The 26,884-nt window shown below is 40.9% G+C and overlaps 1 protein-coding gene across 1 annotated transcript; it reads right to left on the bottom strand.

The window, feature by feature from the left end:
* Nucleotides 1-6,228: 6,228 nt before the first annotated feature.
* Nucleotides 6,229-12,831, bottom strand: gpr142 (G protein-coupled receptor 142). Its single transcript, XM_031894823.1, has 2 exons — nt 12,693-12,831; nt 6,229-7,113 (listed from the first exon to the last, which is right to left on the bottom strand). Exons 1-2 carry the CDS (start codon nt 12,829-12,831, stop codon nt 6,236-6,238), a joined length of 1,017 nt encoding a protein of 338 aa, XP_031750683.1. The 3' UTR covers nt 6,229-6,235.
* Between the last annotated feature and the right edge of the window lie 14,053 nt (nt 12,832-26,884).

Genomic DNA, 26,884 nt, shown 5'->3' with positions numbered 1-26,884 from the left:
GTTACACATAGTAAAACTATTAAGACCAAACAGTGTTGGACTGGGATAACTGAGGCCCAGTGACTTAAAGGGCCGCCCTCACAATCTACATATTTTACCAGTTTCATTTTTCGAATAAACTGTTCCTTTAAAGCCTATAATGTGTATGGACTGTTTCACTGTCTGGGGAGGATTAGCCAAGAGCATACAGGGGTGAGGGGTGGTGTCCCTTTTGGAAATTCAATGCATTCCTCCCATTTAATGTTAAACTATAGATTGTAAGCTACCACTTAGATTGTAAGCTCTATGGGGCAGGAACCTCTTTCCTACTGTGTCTCATACCACATGGCACTTACTCCCGGTGTATTTATATATATATATATATTTATATTTATTGTATTTATTTATTATAACACTTGTCCTCCCTGTGTGTAATTTTGTAAGACTGTGCAGCGCTGCGTACCCTTGTGGTGCTTTATAAATAAAGTTATACCGTACATACATACATAATGAAGCACCTTGTTTTTGTGCTGCAGAAGACCCTTGGACTTGGACTTAATGCTAGAAATGCCCTCAGGGAAAAAGGACTGGTCTGACTAATGTTCTGGTTCTTTGGAACTTTCGAGGGGTACTTCAGTGCTAGTGGAGGTGCTGGCAAGAGTGTGATTTTTGTGAATGCATGAAGTATTTCCTCCGAAAGGAGCATTGGACCTGGACTTAATGCTGGAAATATCTTTTATAATTTAATGCAATACTTTACTATTAACAATATGAAAGCAGCTTGACCTTGTAGAAAGTGCTGCATCTGTGTTACTCAAGTAGCCATGTAAGTATAGTGTTTGACATTGCATGTTTTGTGGTTGTATGTAGGGTTACCATCTGTCCGGTTTTGACCTGGACAGCCCGGTTTTTGGAGGGGCTGTCCAGGTCAAAACTGCCTGCCCGGTTTTCCTAGTCATTACCCCAACCCTGTGACATCATCACCCCAACCTATGACATCATTGTCTCTGCCCCATGATGTCACCGCTTGCACCCCTGCCTGTCTTTTGGCAGGGGAAAAAGTGGCAACCCTATTTGTATGTACCCTCTCCTTCATCGGGTCAGTAAATTAGCAGAGTCTTTCTTAAATAGAAAGAGTTTTTTTAAAACCTCAGGTCTAATGTCTTTACATCTTCAACTTACTGCAAATATTTTTTGGTGGTTCTATGTCTTGACATATAATATTCTGTTTTGCAGCTACAATCCTATTTTCTCTGATGAGATGGTAAGAATTTAAGGAAAGACTGCTTGTTTAGTAGCTCAACCAACTGCCTGGTAGGGCTGTGCTTAGAGCTCCCTCTGGTGCTCAATGTAAATATGACAGGAATAGCAATATCGTTTTAGCAGAAGCAATGAGGCCATTTGTAAGCTTTCATAACCCACAGGTCAATCCAAGCGATGTCCAGCCAGTTCATTTACCAGGAATAAATAAAGACATTTTAGATACCAAAAAAATAATGGTGGCAGGTAATGTATTTATTATCTATAAAACAACAAAGAGAAGTACTAAACTGTGACAAGAAAATATAATGCCTAGATTTGGCAAAAAAAATCTTCCTACCAGAAAGACCTTGGAGTGTAAGTAACATGCACAAATAACACTCATAAGTAATTTATAGGTGTGGTAAACCCTTTAAATAAATAAAGTAAATGTGCAGGAAATGCTCTACTGAGCACTTTTGCAATGTCGTTATTAATGTCGTTATGTCGTTATGTATGGTTGTGTCTCTGAACATACATTTGTGCCACAATCTTTCAAATACCCTCTCATTAGCCCAAGTCCATTGCTACATTTGTGCTTACTCCCATCCCCAGCTGATCGTTACCCTCTGTATATTTACACTCCAAAATGTGAAAGGAACTGAGTTCCCCAGCCCAGCATAACTGTCTATATTTGATCAGAGTTACGTAGTTAAGTTGGGTTGAAAAGGGACCAAAGTCAATCAAGATCAACCCCTTCAAATAAACCCCAGTGCCCATATACTGTTGTAACACTTGTTTGGCTTAATAGGGGTATTATACCAGGCTAGTTGGACACTTAGAGCACGTGTTACAGCAACCCCCTTTCCCAGGAATGGGCCTCCGCTATTTGGGAGCTATATCAGGGGCTTTATGGTGTTGCTGAACTACAACCCACACTGTGTTGTGCAATATAATGAGTGACTGGACGCCAGGAGCTCTTGCAGTTAACTGAATAATGGTTTATTGAACAAGGCACATATAGAATAGTGCATCAGGGTATATACTCACAGTCACAGCAGTATAGAACTTGGTCACAGAGAACACAGCAGAAGTGACACTCCAGTTAACAGTATAGCCCACTTGGAGGTTATGCAGAGTATTAGCTGTATGCCAGGAATGGATGCCCTTTACTGGAACGGATCCCCTCCAGCCAACTATGGTTCAGGGTAAGGAACTGCCTGAATCCTGCGTCTTAACTGTGGTCCCTACAGCAAGGCATACAAAGCCTGGGTTGGACTAAACCCTTACAGTCTCCTTTGATGGGGCCAGTGCTGCCCTTACTAAATAAGCTATCTATGCTCACCACTCCTAGAGGGTGCTATTACATATGACTGACTGTGCTGGCTTTATCTCATTCACGGGGCCCTGTCCCCGACTTACAAATCAGCAGTTCTCTTTACTGGGGCCTAATTGCCTCAGGCTCAGTGACATGCAGCCTCAGGACAACATCAGCCAAAGAGGAAGACACTTCCTTGTGCCAGACACTATATAGTCTGCACAAGGGGAGTGGTCAACCTGGGCTAAACCTATAGGGGGTAGCCTAATACTGTAATCTGAGTGTAGAGGGCTCTGCCCTATTACAACACAGATAACATAAGGGTAGGGGATAACACCATAGGGCACTTAACCCTATGGGTCCCTACACTGTATTTATACATACTTATGCAGACCTATCTATACACATATATAACTATATATGCCAATAGCTGTAATATACTTATATACTAACTAGCTCTATATCTTAAAATCACAATAGCCTTGGATATTCTGCTTGTTCAAGAACTCATCCAGGCCCCTCTTATAGGCATTAACCGAATCTGCCATCATAACATCACTGGGCATTCCCCAACCTCACTGCCCTCACTTAGGGGGTCCCTGCTCTAGAGCCAATGCAAAACATAACACCTGGCTACCAATGTCTGTCATGAGTCTGTCATTAAATACAGGTGCCACAGTGCAGAATGAAATCCTTAGGGCCACAATATGTCATAAAATGATTGGGGCCACCGTGTCTGTCTTCTGGTGCACTTTGTGTATGTTATGCTTTTCAGGTGTGGTTTTGTAAAATGGGCCTAAAGCGGGCGTGACCTAAAAAAATTTCCCGCGCTATGCGCGACAGACATTTTTGTCCCTCCTTCTGGTTTTCAAATGTTGGGAGGTATGCAGTTAACATTAATAGAACAATCCTTGCCATAATTGGCTGTGTCTCCTGTCAGTTTGGCATTGCTTCCTGTGCCTGTGTGCTGCAATCAGATTAGTGATATGCTGAGTCTGTGTGCCTGAGCCATTGCAAGGGAGAAATTAACCAATTACCTTTTAATTTATGCAACTGGTTAGAGTACACAAGCAAGGTGAGAACCTTACCTCAGGCAACAGTGAGCGGCCAGTTACCAGGGGCAGCAAAAAGCCACCTCTGTAACAGTAACAGCGAAAAATGCAACTGTAAAATAATTACGATATAATTTACTGTTGCCCTGCACTCGTACAACTGGTGTGTTTACTTCTGAAAGACTACTACTACTATAGACTATATAGACTACTGCTATATAAACAAAGCTGCTGTGTAGCCATGGGGGCAGCTATTCAAAGGACAAAAGGCACAGGTTACATAGCAGATAACAGATAAAGCCCCATTATATTCTACAGAGTTTATCTGTTATCTGCTATGTAACATGTGCCTTTTTCCTGCTTGAATGGCTGCATGCATGGCTACACAGCAGGGTATTTATATAAACCACAGTAGTGTTTCTGAAAAAAACGCACGAGTTTTAACAGTGCAGGGCAACAGTACATTATATTATAATTACTTTAAAACACTTTCATTTTTTGGTGTTACTGTTTTATTAAGAGCTGAATTCGCAATAGTACTTTCTGCACTAGCGATGCGGCCCCTCTGCACCTGCTCCGACACTAAAGTTCTAAGCGCGGAACGGGAGAGAGGGGGCGGCATCTGCACTGATCCAAGGAGCTTTACTTTATGAAATAAACAATCTCACAACAGTTAAATCCTTAGTTCATAATATTGCAGCAACGTGCCAGATTATGATCCACAGTCAGTATTACTGCCACCCAAATAGATGCATGCAGGGTCAGACTGGGGGGTACAGGGCCCACAAGGGCTTCTGCCTCAGGAGCCCCCAACACCCTCCAACCCACTCCCCCGAGCGCGCCTAAATGAAACTTACCTGTGGTGCATCAGGGGAGGGAGACCGGCGGATCGCGGGAGCCCCCTGGGGGTTCCGGTCTGGGCCGCAGGGGTTCACTAGGGCTGGGGCCCACCGGGTTTATTCCCGATGCCCCAGAGGCCCAGTCCAACGCTGGGTGCATGATTGCAGGAGAACATATAGAAGGAACCAACACTCACCAGGAAAGGGAATCAAACCCTGTACTGGCAGTTGCAGCAACCCCTGATCATTAGTGATGAGCAAATCCGTCCTGTTTTGCGTTGACAAAAATGTGCACTACTGCTGAAAAAGTAGCAAAATATTACATTCCTTTTAAAAAAATTAAATACTTTATTTCATAATGCATAACATTTTTTTAAACCGTATAAGTGGGAGTATTGTATACATTAGCAGAATGTAAGGCATCATGCTGGTGTAGTCATCATGCAGAAGCAGGCAACACGTTGCAACGTGGAACAGCCATTAAACATTGGATAATACTCACAAAATAGAAATGCTGCCACTCACATTAAATGCGTATACAATATAACACAATGTGGGGTCACAGAGTTTGACTCAGGGCTTCCTCACCTCACAACTACGTGTTAATTATATTAACCTCTACTCTGTGGTAGTGTGTATAAATGTCATGATTTTTTTGTTTCTGTGTATGCCATGCCTCAAGCAGGGACCTTTGTAGTCCCAAAAGCTCACATTCTATAATCTACTACATTATCCAATAATGTATCAGCTACTCTTTTTTCTGGTTTTGATCTATGGCTAACATGGTACAACTCTCTGCTACTTTATATGTCTTTGCAGCTTTACTGGTTTTCCCCCTCTACAATTTTATTACTTCTTTTGTAAATGTTGAAATAATTGATTCTAACTATAAAATAAACAAACTAAAGTGAAGGGCAGACTATTATCAAGAAACGATAAGCCTGCATTTGTATTTATTGTGTTTTCAATGCTCATTTCCATAAACAATAAATAAAAATGTCATCAATGGAATGAGATTGGAATTGGGTCTTTGAAACTTCTGGTAACACTGTTACATATGGAACTGATATCAGTGCAAATCTTTCATCTTTTTCTCTCTGAGGAGCCAGAACCATATTTGTCTGCCATTTCCCTTAGTGTCAACTGGGACCCAAGGGGTTCACTGCAAAAACCTTAGACCCTAGGCCCATTCTCCAAGCTACGATTTGCTCCTTTCTTTTTCTTTCTCTTTTATTTACATGGTAGCATCTATTCTTCCATCTATTTCTCCTCTTTGTTCCCATTCAGAAATAAAGAATGACTGTGAAGTAGGCCAAATGGTCAGGAGCAGGAGGGCCCACTGACACCTGGGCCCCCCGGGAGTTTTCCTGGTATCCTGGTGGGCCAGACCAACACTTGTTTTCCCACCCTGATATCTTTACTCTTTACCATATTCTCTTACAATTTGGAAACCATAGTGAGACAGAGGGAATCCTGAGATGATTAGAACAATACACTCCAATATTTTAAATGCACTACAGAGAGCACAATAACCCAGCGATGTAGCTAACAGGTTATAAAAAGACTTTTTTTACGTTAACTGACAGCACCAAAAGACTTATTGGCCATTTAAGTGCTCTAAATTATCCATAGCAAGATGAGCAGGCTCACTTTTAAAAGAGTGGACAGTAAGGCATTGTGACTTAATGCATCTCCAGTCACAACCAGGTCCATGCCAGCTCCCCTACATTTCTATTTTTACAATGGGCTTTATGGCTGCGGCAAAGAATCCAGCAAGAACTTGTAAATCTTTGTCCCATGTACTGCTGCTACACTGCCGTCACCACTGGGATTCCCACAGGCTTCAGAGAGTCAGAACAACCTTCAACCTGTATGCTTTGTCCCTCTTTCATATGGCACCGTCTGAAAATCCCTAATATCTCTCTCACCGTGTCCCGAAATCTCCGGTTGACAAAACAGTAAAGGAAGAAATTTACAGCTGTGTTGAGAAGGGCCAACATGTTGCCTATATCCATAGCTAGGTGAACTTTCCAGTCTTTGTTTACAGATGAAACATACATATGAATAATGATGACAATGGTTCTAGGAGCCCAAAGAACAGCAAAAACAGAGGTAATGCCCAGGAGAATTGCTGTGGTCTTGCCATTACGAAGCTGGCACTTCTTGGACCCTGTTCTTTTCCTCAGCCTGTAGATAATGACAGAGTTGGTAATCAAAAATATGGTGCAGGGAATGAAGTATATTATAAAGCAGTGGGTCCACTTGAGTATAAGGTCTAGCAATCCTGGGGTACGCGGATCCCTCCAAACATCACTCCACCAGTAGAAGGGTACACCGGTCACAAACGATGAGAGGAAGACAAAGACAATGACTCTACGGGTTCGCTCTGGGTAAGAGAAAGAGCGATATTGTAGCGGATAGCATAATGCCACATAACGGTCCACGGTCAGTATCACTGTCACCCAAATAGATGCATGATTAGAGGAGAACTCAAGGACACTGACCACATGGATTAAGGTACTGGGCACCTTGCGGTGGAGTATTGCTGTTTGCAGGATAAAGCCCACAAAAATGATGAAAATCTGGCTCAAGATGTCTGAGATGGTAAGAGCCAACAGGTAACTGTAGGAGGACTTCTTTGTTCTCGATGCCAGCCTTGAGAGTGCCACAGCAGTCAGCATGTTCACTGTAGGAAGAAAACAGTTTATTGTCAATGGTAAACACTCACGCATGATGGCACACACTGCATCACAGCCAATGCTAATTTCAATGCATGGATTTTGATATTTTCACATAATGGGATCATTTCCAGTTATGCATCTAACCCCTTTTTGCATAGTCCCTTTCTTATGGGGTTGCCATGGGGATAGAAACAGTCTGACACAAAAATCATTATCTAAAGTAGAATTTGTGGGTATAGTAACACTTTTAAGCTTGTATAAAAATACAATTTTTAAAATGTATTTTAATAAAATGGGTTAATTAGGAGGTGTCAGTATCCCTTTACGATTTACATGCAGGATGACTGAACTATTTTTATGCCAAATCCACTTTTTGAATAGCATTAAACACTGATGAATAATATGAACTATAAAACTAGTTTTTAATCTTGGGAATTTACTAGAAGTCATTGTGTTTTTTATTGAAACAGTAGGCCTTTTTTATTAATTATGGTGCAAAATGCAGAATAGGCAAAAAGCCGTTTTGTTCCACAGGAGGAAGCGGCTGAAGGGGACTGGTGGGTGTGGGGGCCCCTGAGGCAACAGTCCCAGTAGGCCTCAGACGTCCAGTCTGACGCTGTTTTAGTTATAACTAGTTGCTAGACAGCCTTCTACATATACTTTTTCATATACAATATAGACCAAGGGCTGCAGAAGATCAGTGGCTTAGAAGGGCCAGGGAGTTAAGTTTCAGTGCAACGTGCTACGTGCCACACCAAAAACGTTTCCTTCAACCCACTCACCTCTATAAAAATTCAGAACTGGGATCAAAATTCTAGGAAGGCCACCTTGGGCCCCCCTGGTTCTGATCACTATGATACAGACATATAATATTTTTACATTTTTGTCAATTTACCCACAATACTTTTCTTTAACATAGAAAACTGTATGTTTGTGTGCTCCCCAGTTTTCACCCATTTCTAGATTCAACCTATGCATAAGCAACTGCACAAATTTTGCAGCTGACCATCAAAGATAGCAAACCACATAGCTGCTGTTCGGGAAGGACCACAGGGACTTAGACATCGCCCCAAAAACAGCACAATAACATTTTTAGACACTGCCCCCAAAACAGTACAATTTGGATAAACAGTAAATATAATTGCAAATAAAAGCAGGATCTGCCTATCTGTTTCTGTTCTTTGCATAATTGGTTCTGATGCCTTAGGCTAATGTCATACGAGGCGTAAATACGCGTTTTTTTGTGTATATCGGCTACATGTGCCTGCACCCGAGCGTATCTCATTCATTCGGGTGTGTGCACATGTGGGAGGTGTAGGGTGGAATTTTCGGCAAGCGCTTTTCCGCTTGCCGAAAATATTCGCTCTAGGCATCGTCTGGCATTAGCCTTAAACTATATAGCTGAAGCCAGCTGTGAACCGACTCCTGCTATACTGTTTCACTGCTTCAAGAGTCAGAACCAGAATAACAACCACCAATAACATAGCATAACTAGAAAATGTATCTGTACATTAATTCCTGCCTAGAGTGTAGAATTATTATTTGTGCTGTGTTTAAGCCTAATTACACAGTTAACACATTAGCTTTCCATTAACGCATTTAAATAGTTAACTTCTGGCCAGCACATCACTGTATGTCAAGGTTGTTGTAAGATACAATATATGTCATCTCTGCATAGTGTCACCCAGTTAGATGACACAGTAACTGCCGGTTTGCTCTGTGATCATGGTCACGTCTGCCTCTCTTTGCTATGGAGATACAGCTACGATCAGGACTGGTACATCCGTAAATGAAACACACTCCCATATAACCCTTGTTGAACAGCTTGGTGCCCACAGGTGCCTGGCAAACATCAGTGGGAGACAGTCTGTACCCAAGAGCACATGAAAAGCCATACTGTAGGAGACGGCTCTGGGTAAGAAGCTGTTGCGGTGATATTGGCTCCAAGACAGAAACACATGTACAGTATGTCTCAGAGCCAAGTGTAGGAGCAATTAGAAGCCCAATATTGGTCCAATATTAATGCTTTCAAGCCAAGATTATTAGCACATTGTGGTCAGTGTAATTGACACAGTGCATATACTATGTATAAGTTGATAATAGTATCAGTGGGTAAGTTTACAAATCCAAGACTATTTTAAAAGGCAGGAATGGGGAATCTGACAACAGAATGACCAGATCTTTTGGTTTTTGTCTATTACCAGGGCTGTGTTTTAGTGCAGTGCCACCATAGGCACCGGACCTATTCATGCCCCCCAGGATGCAGAAGTGATGTCATTTGCATGGCTGCATGTGGTGTCACTTCCACCGAATGTGATGTCACTTCCGCATACAATCGCCATCTGCACCCCTATCCACAATCTCTGCTGCCAGATTTGCACAGGTATCATCTAGTGGCTGAGTTTGTTTATTATGTTTATTTTTTAAAATTTTTATGATTATAAAGGCCCCCGAGGTTGCCCACCTAATGCTGGGTCCCTAGGGACTGGCCCTTAGGTGCCTATATATAAATACGGCCCTGTCTAGAGCACAAATTTGAGCTATTAAGGGGAAATAAACCCTAACAATGAATATAGCTATATATACTTTATATACTGAATTTATCGAACCAGCCTAAAGGCTCAGCATCTCTATATAGTAGCAATGATCCAGTACTTCAAAGTTGTCATAGCGGGTCACCATACTGGAATCTATTAGAAGTGTCTGCCACACTCACATGCTCAGTGTGCTCTGGGCAGCTTTGGGGAAGGTAAGCTTAGGGGTCTGTAGAAATTCCTGTATTTATTATAACATTTTGTGTAAGTACTATGGTCAAAGGTAAGGCCAGTTAGAAAATGTTCCATTTACCACCACTCTTTGTAATCTATCGTTCCGCCAATTTTCTATCCAAGTACATATTTGTTCTAGGCCAATATTCCTCAACTTTATCATAACCTTCTGTGAGGTACTGTATCAAACGCTTTAGCAAAGTCCAAGTAGATGACATCAACTGCCATTCCAGCATCAAGGTTCCTGCTCACCTCCTCATAAAAGGCAACTAAATTAGTCTGGCAAGATCTGTTACGCATAAAACCATGCTGGCACAAGCTTATAGTGTTGTGATATTCAATGTATTCAAGTACCCTATCCCTTATTACCCTTTCCAAAAGCTTTCCTACCAGGCACTTCTTCAACTAGTCAAAACCATGGACTGGTTGTAAACTAAGACATAATGACTATATCACCCATATATAAAAGAAACACTGCATTACACTGCCATTCATCCAAAAGATAGAATAGACTATTTTTTCCCTCTAACAGCATTTAATACAACTTAAGGCCCTAGTCTTCTTGAAGTACAAATCTAAATAGGTTTAATTCAATGTTAACACTATTATACCCAATTACCTGTTTAGAAAGCAAATAAAAAAATGATGATTATTTCTGGGAGCTGTGTTACTGTGCCTTGACTGCAAGTACATGATGCTAGCCTATGAATGGGGCCTGTGTAACTGCATTAGGCTTGGATTGGCCAACAACAGGCACCACATCTGCCTACCGATAATTTGTAAGGAGCCAATAACATCACTGCCTTAGGCTTGTTCTGTGCTGATTCATAAGTGGATTTGTTGTCTTCTCATCTTTCTAAAGCCCTAAGCTGCACACAAACCAGCCATATTTTTTCACTCTACTGTACATCTGTGGGTCTGTTCCATTGTACTAATACGGGAAATGCCATTGGTGAAATAACTACAACAGTTGCAGTACACATGTATAATGGCACTGAGAGCCAAAAATACATTGGATAAGCCCTCCAGGCTCTTTACAATATATAAACTAGTTCTGTGTAAATGACCATTAACCTCTAGGTAAAATAGATATCCACATAATATTTGGGGTTCTAACACCTAATACATTATTATGACCACCATATGGCTGGATATGAGAGTTGGACTCTGGCACTCAACTCTTTAATAAGACAGAGCTCTGACTAGGGGGCACATTTACAAAAGCACGAACACTCCGAGCGTATTTTCACCGAATTTTTCGGGCGTCCGCACGACTTTTTCGTACGTTTGTGCGAAAAAATCGGAAAGGCTTTAACACTGTTTACAATGGTTCGGTACGAAAATTTTGTGACTTTCGGATCGCCAATACGATATTATCGTGACTAATACGATTTTTTCGTAAACATTTTCGTGATATTTGCGATCTTCAGAAATTTTCATTTCCAATCGGAATTTTTCCCATTCGGGATTTGAATTCGTGGATTTGTAAATCTGCCCCTAGGTGTCCAGTTTTGACCTGGACAGACCATTTTTTCAAGGGTCTGTCAAAGTCCAAACCTTCTGCTTGGTTTTCAACATTCTAAAAACCAGGCAGAAATCCTCCAAATTGCAGGTAACTGACGCAGTAACCCTGCCCCTAATGCCATCATCAGTTTGCATGATGACATCAGCAATGCGCCCTGCTGACATCATATTCCATATTTTTCATTTTAATAAAATAATTCACATTTTTAAAAAGGATTTCCTTTTTCTTTGTAATAATAAGACAGTACTTTGTACTTGATCCAAATTAATTCATCCTTTTTGGAGGCAAAACAATCCTATTAGGTTTATTTAATGTTTACATAGTTTTGTTAAGGTATAGAGATCCAAATTATGGAAAGACCGCTCATCCGGAAAACCCCAGGTCCCGTGCATTCTGGATAACAGGTCCCATACCTGTACAGGAAAATCCAGACAGTGAGGACTAAGTGAATCTCACAGCACTTGGCTCCCCAAGGTATCTGGGCTGCCTTGCCATTAAATATCCATGTTTATCTCTTGTTTGCTGTCTATCTGAATTCTACAGTAGGTGTAATATGTGTAATATATGTATATATATATGTGATATGTCTTGTATATATTGACTCCCCAAATCTGTTTAAGGTATACTGTGAAACATATTTTAACTTTTTTTCTAAAGACATGGCAATTTGTTTTCCCATTATATTATATATTTTATTAATCCAGTGGAGTTGGTTTTCTTATCTATTGTAGACACATTGATGAGAAAGAAGGAATTTTCTATGAATAAATGAAATCCAACTGAATATCATTTTCCTAATCATACAGATCTATGTTTTTAATAGTGGGTCATTCTGGTTATACATATTAACAAGTGTGTATTTATAATACCTTTGCTAATGGGCTACAAAAAAAGTTTTACAAGCAACCAATAAAACAATTAGGCCTAATTAGGATAACTAGTAACTAACGTGCATGTAATCACCCCATAGCAACTGACTGGAACCCAATGAACCGGAGTGTAACACAGGGAAGCAGGGAATAATGAGGTTAGGAAGGCAGTGCCCCCCCCCCCCCCCCCCCCCGTGTTAGCTGGTAGTTGACTGATAAGCTGTATAATAAATATACCCCATTGTGTATTGTGGTGGTATCAATGTCCAGGAACATAAAAACTGTCATTAGCAAGCTAAGTTTGAACAACAGGTTATACATGGTGTCTTACGTGGTTTTTTGCTATTTGCACATAATATAAATATATATATGCAGAATTATAACCATAACCAGTGTTAATGCATGATTTAAAAAGGACTAACCTGGCAAGCCAAGACACAGCAAAATACTGTAGTATATAACTGGTATAATGCCCAGCACACAAGGGGAGGGATCTGAAACGTTGCCCTCGTCCATCACCCCAGGCTGCAGAGGTTCGCTGCTGTTTTGTAGCAAGATCATTCTCATAAATCATCAGTAGAGCCTTAAGAAATAATAAGGAGAATTGAAAAAAATACATTTTGTTGGGGGAAAATATAGTATTGTGTATCGTATCGTATAGTATCGAGTACAGTATTGTGCAGATTTAAAAACACGTATCAGTATGTCAGCAATGTGGATACAGTTTGAATGGAAAATAGGTACAGGTATGGGATCTCTTATCCAATAACTTATTATTAGTGATGATCGAATGTATTCGCCAGGCAGAGATACCCATTACTCTAATCTTTTCCTTCAAAAAGTATGAATAAATCCCATTTTTATATGCTGAAATCCAGCTGCAAAACGGTTCTCTTTCAGCCAGATCCTGGCAGAGGAGGAGGGACTAAAACAGTGAGGTTAAAAATTGTTCACAGCTTACAGACAGCATGCAGGAACTACATAAACCACAATGCATTGCACTGGGATTTTCCTTTCCCTATTAACATCATTTATCCAGGGTTTGTGGGATTTGGAGGATGCGGCTGAAGGCAGGATGAAGCATTCCGAGGCTCATTTTTTTGTGTTTTTTGGGAATGCCCCATAAGTCAACAGTTTTGAGTTACTAGACTGACATACATACATATACTGAATGAAGTGTTATCTCATTATATGAGAAATTATGTTACTTGCAATTACTGTTCTATAATTATGTTCTAATGCAGTGGAAAGCTACTTTCATACTATCTTGAAATTATTGGCGGAAACTAGTTAATGATGTGCTCCCTAAACAAAAAAACGCTTTATATAGCGAGAGACAGGCCTGACAAATACAAGGCTATTTGAACCTCCTGGTTGTCTTCATAAACTCTGCAAATTGCCAGCCTCAATTAGCTTTTTATTCTACCACTCCTCTTTTCTGCTCTTCTCTTCCTATTTTTATTTGGTGTATTTTTCTTGTTAAACTTTAACACTTAAATAAAACTTTTAAGGAAACAGAAATGACATACGTTGAATCCAAATCATATATAAAGTGCTGAGTTATGGAATTAGTGCATCCCTACATGAAAAAGCCTTTATATCCATGCCCTGTCTAGAGGGCCCAATTACTGGAGGGTCTCATTCATCAACAGGGGCAAAGGGCTAATCAAATGACACAATCTAAAATGCTTTTGCCCTACAGTGCAGCAGTTTTACCAGGATATGCTCCACTTTCTTAAAGTTGCCCTCCCTTGTGCCTTGCCTTACTGTGCCTGAGTCTCGGCAATGGGTGTAATGGTGCATTGAATCTAGATGCAGCCCCTCTAGGTCATAACACATGGGATAAAGATACTGAAGCTTAAGGAAGACTGCTTTGCCAAACACAAATAAAAGACAGCTATGGCACTATGATTGTGACCATCCCATCAAAGCACTAAAGATTATTAGTTGTCACACCATTGAAGGATGGCAACTGTTATTATTGCTGGAAATATGTACTCAAGCCACTTCCCATTGCCACCAATGTGAACGTACACAGCATTAATTGTATCTACTTGGAGCAGGTTACAGTTTATGTCCTAATATAATGTCATGGCCATAAAATAGCAGATGTACAGGTTACTGCAGCAATCAGTCCATTGGCCAGATGGTTGGTTAAAGTACAATATGCTCTTACACATGAATGGCTAAATAATAGAAATCTGCTTATGTCCTTGGGGGTAAATGAGTGGATGCCATTGGGAGGGGCCTCACAAACTGAGCGCAACCAACAGGTTTTCTTATAAAGCTGAATCTGAGGTAAAGGGGTTCATACATAATGCAATAATGGGGCAGTAAGGCAACTGGCTTGTCCCTGTGAAAAGAAAATGTCCTGAAATCTTGCTATCTGGGATTTCCCATTCACATGAATGTGAGTTGTGGGTGTCAGTGCTTGTCAGCAGGTTGCATGTATGGCCACCATAGCTTTTGTCTTCCACCGCAGTGCAAATGGAACACATACAGCAGCCCTTTGCAACTAAAATTCAAGCTGTCCCTTGTTGCAATAATAACACCAACCCATTCCCAACTGACTGTTTTTTAACACAAAAAGGCAAAAAAAACCAACTATTAAACATTTTGCATCCTGGCCTAGTTGTGGGGCATGCTTTGCTTTTTAGAATTCACATTTCTATGATAGTTCCGACGCTATCACTTATAGCATAACCCTGTATGAGCTTTCTGTGTATTCTAAACTATAGTCTAACACTGTCATCGATTTATTTGATTGATTAAACATCATTTCTAGGCGCTTGATAAAGCGAGAATCTGAAATATACCCAGTACTATTGCAGCTCCCCGCTGTAAGCCGATGGATAACATGACAGGGAAAATTATTTTTATGCCTTATTTCTAAATTATTAATATATTCTGTGACTTAAGGGAGATCATGATACTGACAAGATTTCACACAATAAAATGCAGTGAAATATGAAAGTACTTCTCCAATAACCTAATAATATAAATAGGAGCCTGGTGTAATCTAATTCTACCAATAAGAAAAAGCCTGAAGGGTAATTTAAATGTAGCCAGTTGAACAATACTGTTAGCTCTTTCCACCTGTCTTGAAATGTGTCCAATTATCGTTTTGCTGCTTTTACGTAAAGGCTATTGTACTGTAACAGCTTCTTCTGGTTTATTCCTGGTACAGAAGACTATCAGTGCTGCCATTGTTGTACGGCAGAAGTTTTCAAACTTTTTTCACTTAGTATTCCCTTTGGTGCCCAACATTTAGATAGGCCCCGACAGCCGACTAGGGTTGCCACCTTCACTTAACAGAAATACCAGTAGCCAGGGTCGGACTTGGGGGTGCAAGGCCCACTGGGGATGCTGCCTCAGGAGCCCCACACCCCCCAAGGTGCCCCCGCTGGCCGCGTCCCCCGCACCTTCCGCAGGGGCCCCTGCCCCCCACCCGGCATCCTCCCCTCACTGCACTTAAGTAAAACGCTTCAAGGGGGTTTTTCCCGGAATCCCAGCAGCCCAGTCCAACCCTGCCAGTGGCACTCCATCCCACCCCTATGATGTCATGGGGGTGGGATAGGCTATGGCACTTTTTTCTTTAAGGACAAGAAAAGTCTTAATCACCGAGGGGTGATGTTAGGCACCCCCAGTGACTATAATAGCTAACCTCAGACCCCAGGCTTGTTTCTGCTCCTAGGATCTGAACATGCACTGTAGAGCAAAATTTCAGATCTTGAGATGTTTTTGCAGTATCTATATGTTTGACTAGGAACGCTCGAGTCCACAGCGGATCAGGTTTCCATACATTTTAGGTGTGAAGGGCTAATAGAGATCAGGAAGGGGCAAGATGGGTTAGGCTGAACCCCAGCTTTCCCTTTCTAAAAGAAGTAAGTCCCCCGCCATTTCTACCCTATTCTCACCCGCTGATGACACCTTTCTTTCAATTTCTTTCATCTGTTTGATGAGTGGCAGGTCAGGTTCTTGCTAAGAACAGATCCACAGAAGACTCTACAAACATTTACTTATAGGACTACACATAACATTTATTTTCTGAATACTTAAAGAAGAACTACAGCTTAACAAAGTAGTATGCAATTTTGGCATTAACATATGCTTTTTCTGTATACTTTATAACCAAATTCTTCCCATTATTTAATGGAACACACTCTCAACCTATTTGCTATCAACATCCTTTTGCTATTAATATACTTTAGGGTTAGTCTAAACCTGTGTCACAATCTGTTCCTTATTTTCTATCGTTGCATTCCTGGTTGCTGTAGTACGGCACTTGTTATCATATTTATAGTTATGAAACACAGTTTTTGTCCCCTCTGACTTGTTGTTTTTAAATGTTATGACAGTGTGGTAAGAAAACACATCTCTGTGGCCTGAAAATGTACAGGAAAATGTGCATTTAAGGTTCATGATATGGGTTGCAGGGGGATACCTAGTGCAGATAGGGTTAATATTCCCTTTTGACCAGGTAATTAAGTGGCAGCTGAAAGAGGAGCTGCCTGTAGAGATAAAAGGGGTGTGCTTTAATACCTGGGGTCTCTCTTGTGTGTGAGAGCTGAAATTATGGGGAAAAATGCTGCATTATTGGAAAAAAACATGGCAAATGCATTTTTATCACTGAAATTGCGAATATAAATGAGCCATAATATGTCTCCTCTAATGTATATGGGAAAGATATAATTACATTTTTGTTCATTAGGCAAATATATTTTTGGTACAACTGCGAATGAGAATAGAAGTATAAAAACGGATAAATGAGAAAAGGTATGAAAGGGAAACAGGAAAGCAGAAAAAAGTGAAAGGTGAAGAGAGAGGAACAGAAATGGCAATAAATCAAGTAGTAGAGAGTGGTAAGTAAAGAGACATCACTGATCAGGTGAGTTGCCTGCAGGTTTTCGGGTGGGCCCGTGTCACCCCTTTTCCTGATAATACGTACAATAAGAATATTGTCTGGTTCCTGTGCTCCCGTACATATGTGTGATGATAGAATGATGTTTGAGTCAGCAGCGGCAGCAGGTTATTACTTGCAGGAGAAGCTACACTTGGCTGATCTCATTAAAACCTTAAACACAAATTGGATCTCTTGCAGTAAATAAATGCATTAGCAATAATTGAAATCGTTAATATATATTAAGTATATATATTATTTTCTCCCTCCGCTTCCAGAAACTCCCCCGAGGGGAGCATCATTTAAATATAACATATGTACTGCCTGAGTGATCCGGGCTGAAATAGATTTTGAGAATTTATTGGCTCCAATTCTTATTTGTACTTTCAAGGTTTCAGACGTACTGTGTATATACAGGTTTATCAATCAACAGGGGAGAGTATTTGCTTAGTACAAGTGATCTACTGAGGTAGAAGGGTCGCAGCAATATTCCAATACAGAGCTAAAAACTATTGTGCTGCTCTTTCTAGTGAAAACTGCCTCTCATAGAGTTCAGTATAACAAGGATAGTTTTATTGCTCTTGTTCATGGGTACCTAAAGCCACATGGAACACACCCTCGGGTACTGAGAGAGCTTAGTTCAGCTTTAGCCAAGCCTATATTCCTGATTTTCTCAGACTCGCTCTCCTCTGGAGAGCGAAACACGGGTGGTGCCTAGTGATGGGCAGAATGTTTCGCCAGGCATGGATTCACGGCGAATTTCTGTGTTTCGCCATTGGCAGATTGTTTCGCGAAACGGATGAAACAATTTGCCACGGAGAAATCCGCCGCACGTCCAAAAATTGTCGCCAGCGTCAAAAAAGAATAGTCGCGGGTGTCAAAAGAATAGCCGCGCGACGAAATAATAGCCGCGGGAGACAAAATAATAGCCTCGTGATAAAATAATAGCCTCGGGTGACAAAAGAATAGTCGCGGGCGACAATTTTTTTTGCCGCACAACATTTTCGCCGTTTCACAAATTTTTTGCAGTTTCGCAGATCTTTTGAAAGATTCGCAAATTTTCCGGCGAAGCGAAACAGAACAGATTCGCTCATCACTAGTGGTGCCTTTTCCAGTGCCCATGACTCGCTCTCCTCACGTATGGTAAGCAAGTAATTTGAAGTAGTGATGAGCGAATGTGTCCTGTTTCGCATTGCAAGAAAATTTGCGAATCTTGGAAAAGATTAGCGAAATGGCAAAAATTACGCACACAAACTTTTTTTTACACAGGCCACAATTTTTTGACACACAGCGAATTTAGCCAACACAAAACAGTTGAACAATGCGGATGTCTACACTCTGAGATGAAGTGTGAACAATGAAGGACCTTCAAGGTGTGAACAAAGCAGGGGCTTACAGCCGGATTCTGAATAGTGCAGGAGCAATTTAGTCTCAGTAATAATATAATTTAAAGCTTACACAATTATTATTGGCACCACCAGGAACCTTTTTCATGCTTGTGTTGCTCCCCAACACTTTTTCCATTTAAATGTGGCTCACAGATATAAAAGGTTGGGGATCCTTGCTCTTAAAGGAGAAGGAAAGGCTAAGTCACTTGGGGGTGCCAAAATGTGAGGCACCCCCAAGTGACTTAGATCGCTTACCTTGTACCCCAGGCTGGTGCCCCTGTTAGGAGAAAAAAGCACCAGCCTAGGGTACCTGCAGCAAACGCTTCCTCCTTCCTTTCTCTTCTGCCGGCGAAATCCGTCGGCCGGCGCATGCACAGTAGAGTAAAAAGCTGACTTTAATGTTTAAGTTCGGCTTTTCACTCTACTGCACATGCGCGCGCAAGCGAAAGGGAAGGAGGAAACACTCGCTGCTACCCCAGGCTGGTGCTGTTCTCTCCGTACAGGGACACCAGCCCGGGGTAAAAGGTAAGCGGTCTAAGTCACTTGGGGGTGCCTAACATTTTGGCACCCCCAAGTGACTTAGCCTTTCCTTCTCCTTTAAGAGCAAGGATCCCCAACCTTTTATATCTGTGAGCCACATTTAAATGGAAAAAGTGTTGGGGAGCAACACAAGCATGAAAAAGGTTCCTGGTGGTGCCAATAAGAGCTATAATTGGCTACTTATTAGTCCCTATGTGGACTGTTTGGCATTATACTTGGTTTTTATGCAACCAAAACTTGCCTCCTTACCAGGAATTCAAAAATGAGCACCTGCTTTAAGGTCACTGGGAGCAACATCCAAGGGGTTGGGGAGCAACATGTTGCTCACGAATCACTGGTTGGGGATCACTGCCGAGGTTTAATTAGCAGAAGAACTGAAATGAGGTAAACAAAACCACTCCACACCATTTTTAAAATATGTAAGTTTATAAAATTAGACAAAAACTGGAAAAGTATGTAGCGCAAATAGACGAATGGCTACATCAATAAATGCTGCTAAGAAAACATTTATTCAGATTCCAGCCGATCACATATAACATTACTGTCCCCAATCAGCATTCAGTTTTACTGGGTAACCTCAGAGGGATCACTTACATCCTTTTCCTCCATGTCACCCCCCACTGAGAGCTCACTCCCCACCCGTCTGCTTGACAGTCCAGTGTTCCTTCAACGTCCCTTTACCATTCTCTAAACAGGAATTTTCTGGCAAAGGCCTTTTCTGTTAGTCCTAACACTGACACTTCATCCCTTACTGTGGCATAACTAAGGCTCCTAAACCCTCTCATTCCTGGTTGGGGTGTGGGCTACCCATGCTAAAAAGCCAGTCTGCCTGAAACACCTAGTGCTTCTACTGCGACAACCTCTCCGTCTATCCTGCTGCCCCAAACTAGGTGTGGTACCCTGCTTATATACTTTCTGCCCTCTGTTTCCCTCTAGTGGCTGTAGGCTCTATTACACCTAATTTTCCCAAACTAGCAAAACCTTGCCACCTAGTGGCTAAACTGCTAAAATACATTCTACAACAACTAAAACCTATGCTGGGGAATAAGCAATCACTCGGGCACCCCCCTACAAGTATAATACTTAATGCAGGCACTTGTGCTGTAGTAATAAACTGGGAAAAGGACATTCTGTAAAATGGATTTCCACTGTGACTATGAACTATTTTGTTTGCAATTTCTTGTACTTTACGGATAAGGGTGAAAAAAAACTAATACTGCTTTATCATACTGCTGTTATTTCAGCCAGCACAAGTGGAATGCCACCATGTTGCAGAGTCTGATAAATGACCCAGGTCTTTGTAGGTCTTTGTAGACTGTTGGTAGCTGTTTATCATACAAATAGGGGGGCCACAGGATGCATATTTTGCAATGCTAATCTATAGCTCTTCAACTAAATGTATCCTCCAACAGCCACTGGCATAGGTTGCCACCTTGAATGTCCATGCCAGGGTGATGTCAGAGGTGAAGCAGAAATACCGCAGCTGGGTCTGTGCCGCCCAAGTTGCTGCTGAACACCCATGCAAAAGCTGGACAGTCTGGTTCAAAGGTGGCAAACCTGCGCAGGCAGTACATTCACCAATAATAACAATGCAACTGGGGTTTAAGTCAATCCAGGCAAGTAATCTGATTCCGTTATGGCTTCTTAATAGCTGACGTTTAAAGCCGAGTAGAAGCAGCAGATGAGTGCCGTTCCAGCAATATGTAGTAGTGGGAGCTATTTGAACCTACAGGCAGAGACAAATTTGAGTAGAGGCAATAGGAAGGCCCCAGATGTGCCGAGATGTGCATTGACCCCAGGATCGCAAAGAAAGAAGACCAGAGGAAAAGCTGGCCATACACGCACCGATAATATCGTATGAAACCTCGTTTCGTACGATATTCTGTGCGTGTATGGAATGTCAGCGAGTCGACCGATATCGCAGGAATCTGCTGATATCGGACGACTCGCCGATCAGCCAGGTTAGAAAATTTTGATTGGGCGCCATAGAAGGCGCCTGATCAAAATCTCCCTTCAGCGCTGAATCGGCAGAAGGAGGTAGAAATCCTATTGTTTCTACCTCCTTATCTGCTGTTTCAGCCCTGCCTGTGTGTGGCGGATCTGACATCGTCAGATCGCCATGTGTATGGCCAGCTGAAGAGGATGACGTGCGTGCAGGTACCCTGAGCCAATGCCGTTTCCTGCTGACAGGGGCACGGCCCTGGGGTATCAGGTAAGTTATTACAGTCACTGGGGGGGGTACGGTGCCTAAGGTTTGGCACCCCGAGTGGTTGTAACCTTTCCTTCTCCTGCAAATCTTTTTTTAATAAATAAAGAATAAGAATGAGCTCACAAGGTATGCACTTATACCTTATATTCTTCCCTGGGCCACAGCCCTCCAACATCAGTTCAGCACCAGTCCAAAGCACTGTAGTTCAGTGAATGAATCTATTATGTAGCAGGGTGTAAAATTCTGGGATCCAGGCTTAAAAACCCAGAACCCAGAATTTTACCAGCTGCTATACACTATGCACCCCACTCTATATTTTTAATTTTTTAGAACATTTATTGCCATCTAGTACCATTTTTAGCAGTTCTGTAGTCTGAACGTGAAAATTGCTGACACTTGTGCTTGCAAGTGTCACATAGCCCTTAGGTTTTATAAAAATGGGCAAACATTATCTTCACATGTAGTTACCCATAGTAACCCATCAGATGTTTAGTTTTGGACAGCAGACCAGTAAATGCTAACTGCTTAGTGCTTGCTTTGGGTTACTAGAACTGGAGTAAGCTTTGCACCTGTATGAGCAATGTTGTGCTAGATCCAAGATTGTGCTAGATCCAACATCGTGCTAGATCCAAGATTGTGCTAGATCTGATATTGTGCTAGATCCAAACTCATCCACCAGCAGCAAATTATAATCTTCAACACAGAAATGTTACAAGTAGTGACTTAAAACAAGAGAGCCAGCACCATTAACTCAAACATGTTTCTTAATTATAAAAAATTGCAACTGGTTCTACTGGTTGCAAATGGTTCTACTAAGTTTTCAAGCTCCAAACTCAAAGCAAATATTCCTTAATTTTGAATTGCAATAAAGTGCAAGTTTGACAGGCACCACTGACAGCATTCCCAAACAGTTACTCTAACTTATATCTCCAACAGGATATAATATAGCACAGTATATAGTCAGCAGGCACAGGGATATGTACCTTGTCTTGTGATTTGCCATAAAATATTAAATAAGCAATATGTGAAATTATTCCTCACTGTATTAACCATTATGAGTGGGGGATGCTTCAGCCTGGAGTAAAGCTCACATCCAGGAAAATGCAGTAGCCCTGCCATTTATTAAAATTCTAAAATCTATCTACCTACCTACCTATCATCTATCTATCTACCTACCTACCTATCTATCATCTATCTATCTACCTACCTACCTATCTATCATCTATCTATCTACCTACCTATCATCTATCTATCTACCTATCTATCATCTATCTCTATCTATCTATCTATCTATCTATCTATCTATCTATCTATCTATCTATCTATCTATCTATCTATCTATGTTACAGTGCATCTATATACAGATATATGCATTAATGAATTATACCTTACCAAACAGCCATTCTCACCCATATATTTTGGATAAAAATAAACATAATATACCATACAATTTGTGCAACCCCTTATACAGTATATTAGCTTTTTTCCTAATGTTACCAACTTAGAACCCAATTACTACTGAACTGTAACTTGCATCTGTTGGTATCAAGCTGTTATCTTACCTTAAGGCTTTTCTTTTCGGAGTATTCTTCTTTGCTGTTTATATGTCCCTTTGGCTTTTGTCTGTCCTATACGACAGGCTACTCGAACATCCTAGGCAGTACATAGTAAGGGATGCTGCGGAGGGAGAATTACTGCAGCACACAGCTTGTTCATACTGAGAGAGGTGTGTGCCAGAGAGCCCCGGAGAGAAGGTGTTCGCTCGTATGAGCAATGTATATACGTATGGATGGAACCCATGCATATGCATGATATAATGCATTTGTCTAATCAAAGGTCATTTACAAATGCATGTTACTTTGATAACATTGAAATTGGATATTTCATTTTGATGGGATCTGCAAAACCAAAAAAGTGGACAGTATTAGCTAAGCCAATAAGCAGGACAAACTGCACTGTTAGGTTCAGGCAGGAGCAACTAACATGCAGAAGGGAAGCCCAGTAACAGTGTTTTAGTTAATACATAAGCAGCAGCTGCCTCCATATTGCTCTCTTGCTGACCTTAGCTCATTTATACATTATTGATTTCCGATTTCTTTATATTTCTCTCAACAATGCTTAGGTTTTTGCTCATGTTACCATTTTTTTCAAGTATCTTCTGTTGAGGTCTCCTTGTTTGAAGTATCTCAGGGGTTCTTAAGGGAAAAAAGAATAGAAAAACCCATAGGGCATACAGTATATACAAGTACAGTACAGGTATAGGACCCGTTATCCAGAATGCTCGGGACCTGGGGTTTTCCGGATAAGAGGTCTTTCTGTAATTCGGATCTCCTACCTTAAGTCTGCTGATTAAATTATTTAAATAGTAATTAAACCCAATAGGATTATTTTGGCTCCAATAAGGATTAATTATATATTAGTTGGGATGAAGTACAAGCTACTCTTTAATTATTAGAGAGAAAAAGGAATCATTTAACCATTAAATAAACCCAATAGGACTGTTCTGCACCCAATAAGGGGTAATTATATCTTAGTTGGGATCAAGTACAGGTACTGTTTTATTATTACAGAGAAAAGGGAATCATTTAACCATTAAATAAACCCAATAGGGCTGTTCGGCCCCCAATAAGGGGTAATTATATCTTAGCTGGGATGAAGTACAAGCTACTCTTTAATTATTAGAGAGAAAAAGGAAATAATTTTAAAAAATGTGAATTACAAGTATGGGATCCCTTATCCAGAAACCCGTTATCCAGAAAGCTCCGAATTATGGAAAGCCAGTCTCCCATAGACTCTATTTTAATCAAACAATTCAGAATTTTAAAACTGATTTCCTTTTTCTCTGTAATAATAAAACAGTACCTGTACTTGATCCCAACTAAGATATAATTACCCCTTATTGGGGGCAGAACAGCCCTATTGGGTTTATTTAATGGTTAAATGATTCCCTTTTCTCTGTAATAATAAAACAGTACCTGTACTTGATCCCAACTAAGATATAATTACCCCTTATTGGAGGCAAAACAAGCCTATTGGGTTTAATTAATGTTTTATTGATTTTTTAGTAGACTTAAGGTATGGAGATCCAAATTACGGAAAGACCCCTTATCCGGAATCCCCTTGGTCCCGAGCATTCTGGATAATGGGTCCTATACCTGTATTTGCTTAAAATGGAGTCTATGGGAGATGGCCTTTTTGTAATTCGGAACTTTCTGGATAATGGGTTTCCGGATAAGGGGTGCTATACCTGTACAAGGACAAAGGATTTAGTTACATTTTTGACATGATAATGTTAGATATGTACAGTATATACCCCAAGGATAACTACTCTGCAGCCTTTGCCTTCAGCACCCATAAGATATACCTTACACACTTACAGCCATAAATATTAATTGAAAAAAGGTTAATTGCTAGAAATGGTCACAGAAATCTTGGGGCTATGGCACACAATGCATACTGCTGTGTGGATTTGCGGTGAATTTTCGCATTTCGCCATTGGGGGATAATTTCATGAAACGGATGAAAAAAATTGTCGCCCACGTCAATATAAATGGTTGCCCCCGTCATCTTTTTCCGCGCGTCAATTGATTTTTTGCCATGAGACATTTCCGCCATTTGGTGCATCTTTTCAAAGATTGCCAAATTTTTTGGCCAAGCCAAACGGGACAGATTCGCTTATCACTAACCACCAGCTCCCATTCAGTTGAATTAAAAAACATGTGAAAGTGCTGGTACGCTTTTTTGGGTGCTCCCCCCAGGCTGAAAAGTGCAAAGAGAGAATATGCCCCCTGTGCTAGAGCCTTAGAGCTCATATTTGTAACTGCCTATTGTATATTTCTGCTCTGGAGCCACATTATTCTCCCCCTCCCAGTCTCTTGCCTGTGGGGACTGTGTAACACAATAAACAGATTTCCCAATTAGAGAGTTAAGACAGCGCACATGATGGGTAATTATGTATAAGATAAATATTTCACGTCAAAAGTGATATCTACTGATTCCTCTCTTACTATCATACAATATGTTTAATCCAGTTATGTGTCTCTGTATTAATCATAGATTCCATGGTTGCAGGAAGTGCCAAGATTTGCCATTTAATTAATAACTGGAATGGAACATATTCAGGGTCACTATACACTTACTCCACAGAATAAATGTGCTTAGTGTGTGTATTTACTATAAAAAAAATGTTAAACCCACTCTTGCATTTAAAATGAATTTATTTAAAATGTACCCTTGCTTTTAAAATGCACTTGTATCCTGGGGATTTGAGAAGCCACATATTTTGGTACTTTATACAGGAGATGTCAGGCATTTGTAGTCAGGGACAACCTGTCCTTAATTGTTTCCAGTTTCACTCAGCTTCAAGGGGAAATTAATCCCCAAATTGTTTCCAGTTTCACCCAGCTTCAAGGGGAAGTTAATCCCCAAATTGTTTCCAGTTTCACCCAGCTTCAAGGGGAAGTTAATCCCCAAATTGTTTCCAGTTTCACTCAGCTTCAAGGGGAAGTTAATCCCCAAATTGTTTCCAGTTTCACGCAGCTTCAAGGGGAAGTTAATCCCCAAATTGTTTCCAGTTTCACTCAGCTTCAAGGGGAAGTTAATCCCCTAATTGTTTCCAGTTTCACCCAGCTTCAAGGGGAAGTTAATCCCCAAATTGTTTCCAGTTTCACCCAGCTTCAAGGGGAAGTTAATCCCCTAATTGTTTCCAGTTTCACTCAGCTTCAAGGGGAAATTAATCCCCAAATTGTTTCCAGTTTCACCCAGCTTCAAGGGGAAGTTAATCCCCAAATTGTTTCCAGTTTCACCCAGCTTCAAGGGGAAGTTAATCCCCAAATTGTTTCCAGTTTCACTCAGCTTCAAGGGGAAGTTAATCCCCAAATTGTTTCCAGTTTCACGCAGCTTCAAGGGGAAGTTAATCCCCAAATTGTTTCCAGTTTCACTCAGCTTCAAGGGGAAGTTAATCCCCAAATTGTTTCCAGTTTCACCCAGCTTCAAGGGGAAGTTAATCCCCTAATTGTTTCCAGTTTCACTCAGCTTCAAGGGGAAGTTAATCCCCAAATTGTTTCCAGTTTCACCCAGCTTCAAGGGGAAGTTAATCCCCTAATTGTTTCCAGTTTCACTCAGCTTCAAGGGGAAATTAATCCCCAAATTGTTTCCAGTTTCACTCAGCTTCAAGGGGAAGTTAATCCCCAAATTGTTTCCAGTTTCACTCAGCTTCAAGGGGAAGTTAATCCCCAAATTGTTTCCAGTTTCACCCAGCTTCAAGGGGAAGTTAATCCCCTAATTGTTTCCAGTTTCACTCAGCTTCAAGGGGAAATTAATCCCCAAATTGTTTCCAGTTTCACTCAGCTTCAAGGGGAAGTTAATCCCCTAATTGTTTCCAGTTTCACTCAGCTTCAAGGGGAAATTAATCCCCAAATTGTTTCCAGTTTCACTCAGCTTCAAGGGGAAGTTAATCCCCAAATTGTTTCCAGTTTCACCCAGCTTCAAGGGGAAGTTAATCCCCTAATTGTTTCCAGTTTCACTCAGCTTCAAGGGGAAATTAATCCCCAAATTGTTTCCAGTTTCACTCAGCTT

Source organism: Xenopus tropicalis, chromosome 10, assembly GCF_000004195.4.
Source record: "Xenopus tropicalis strain Nigerian chromosome 10, UCB_Xtro_10.0, whole genome shotgun sequence".
NCBI lineage: Eukaryota > Metazoa > Chordata > Amphibia > Anura > Pipidae > Xenopus > Xenopus tropicalis.
The sequence above is the reverse complement of the archived record's forward strand: the minus strand, read 5'-3'. Positions and strand labels throughout refer to the sequence as shown.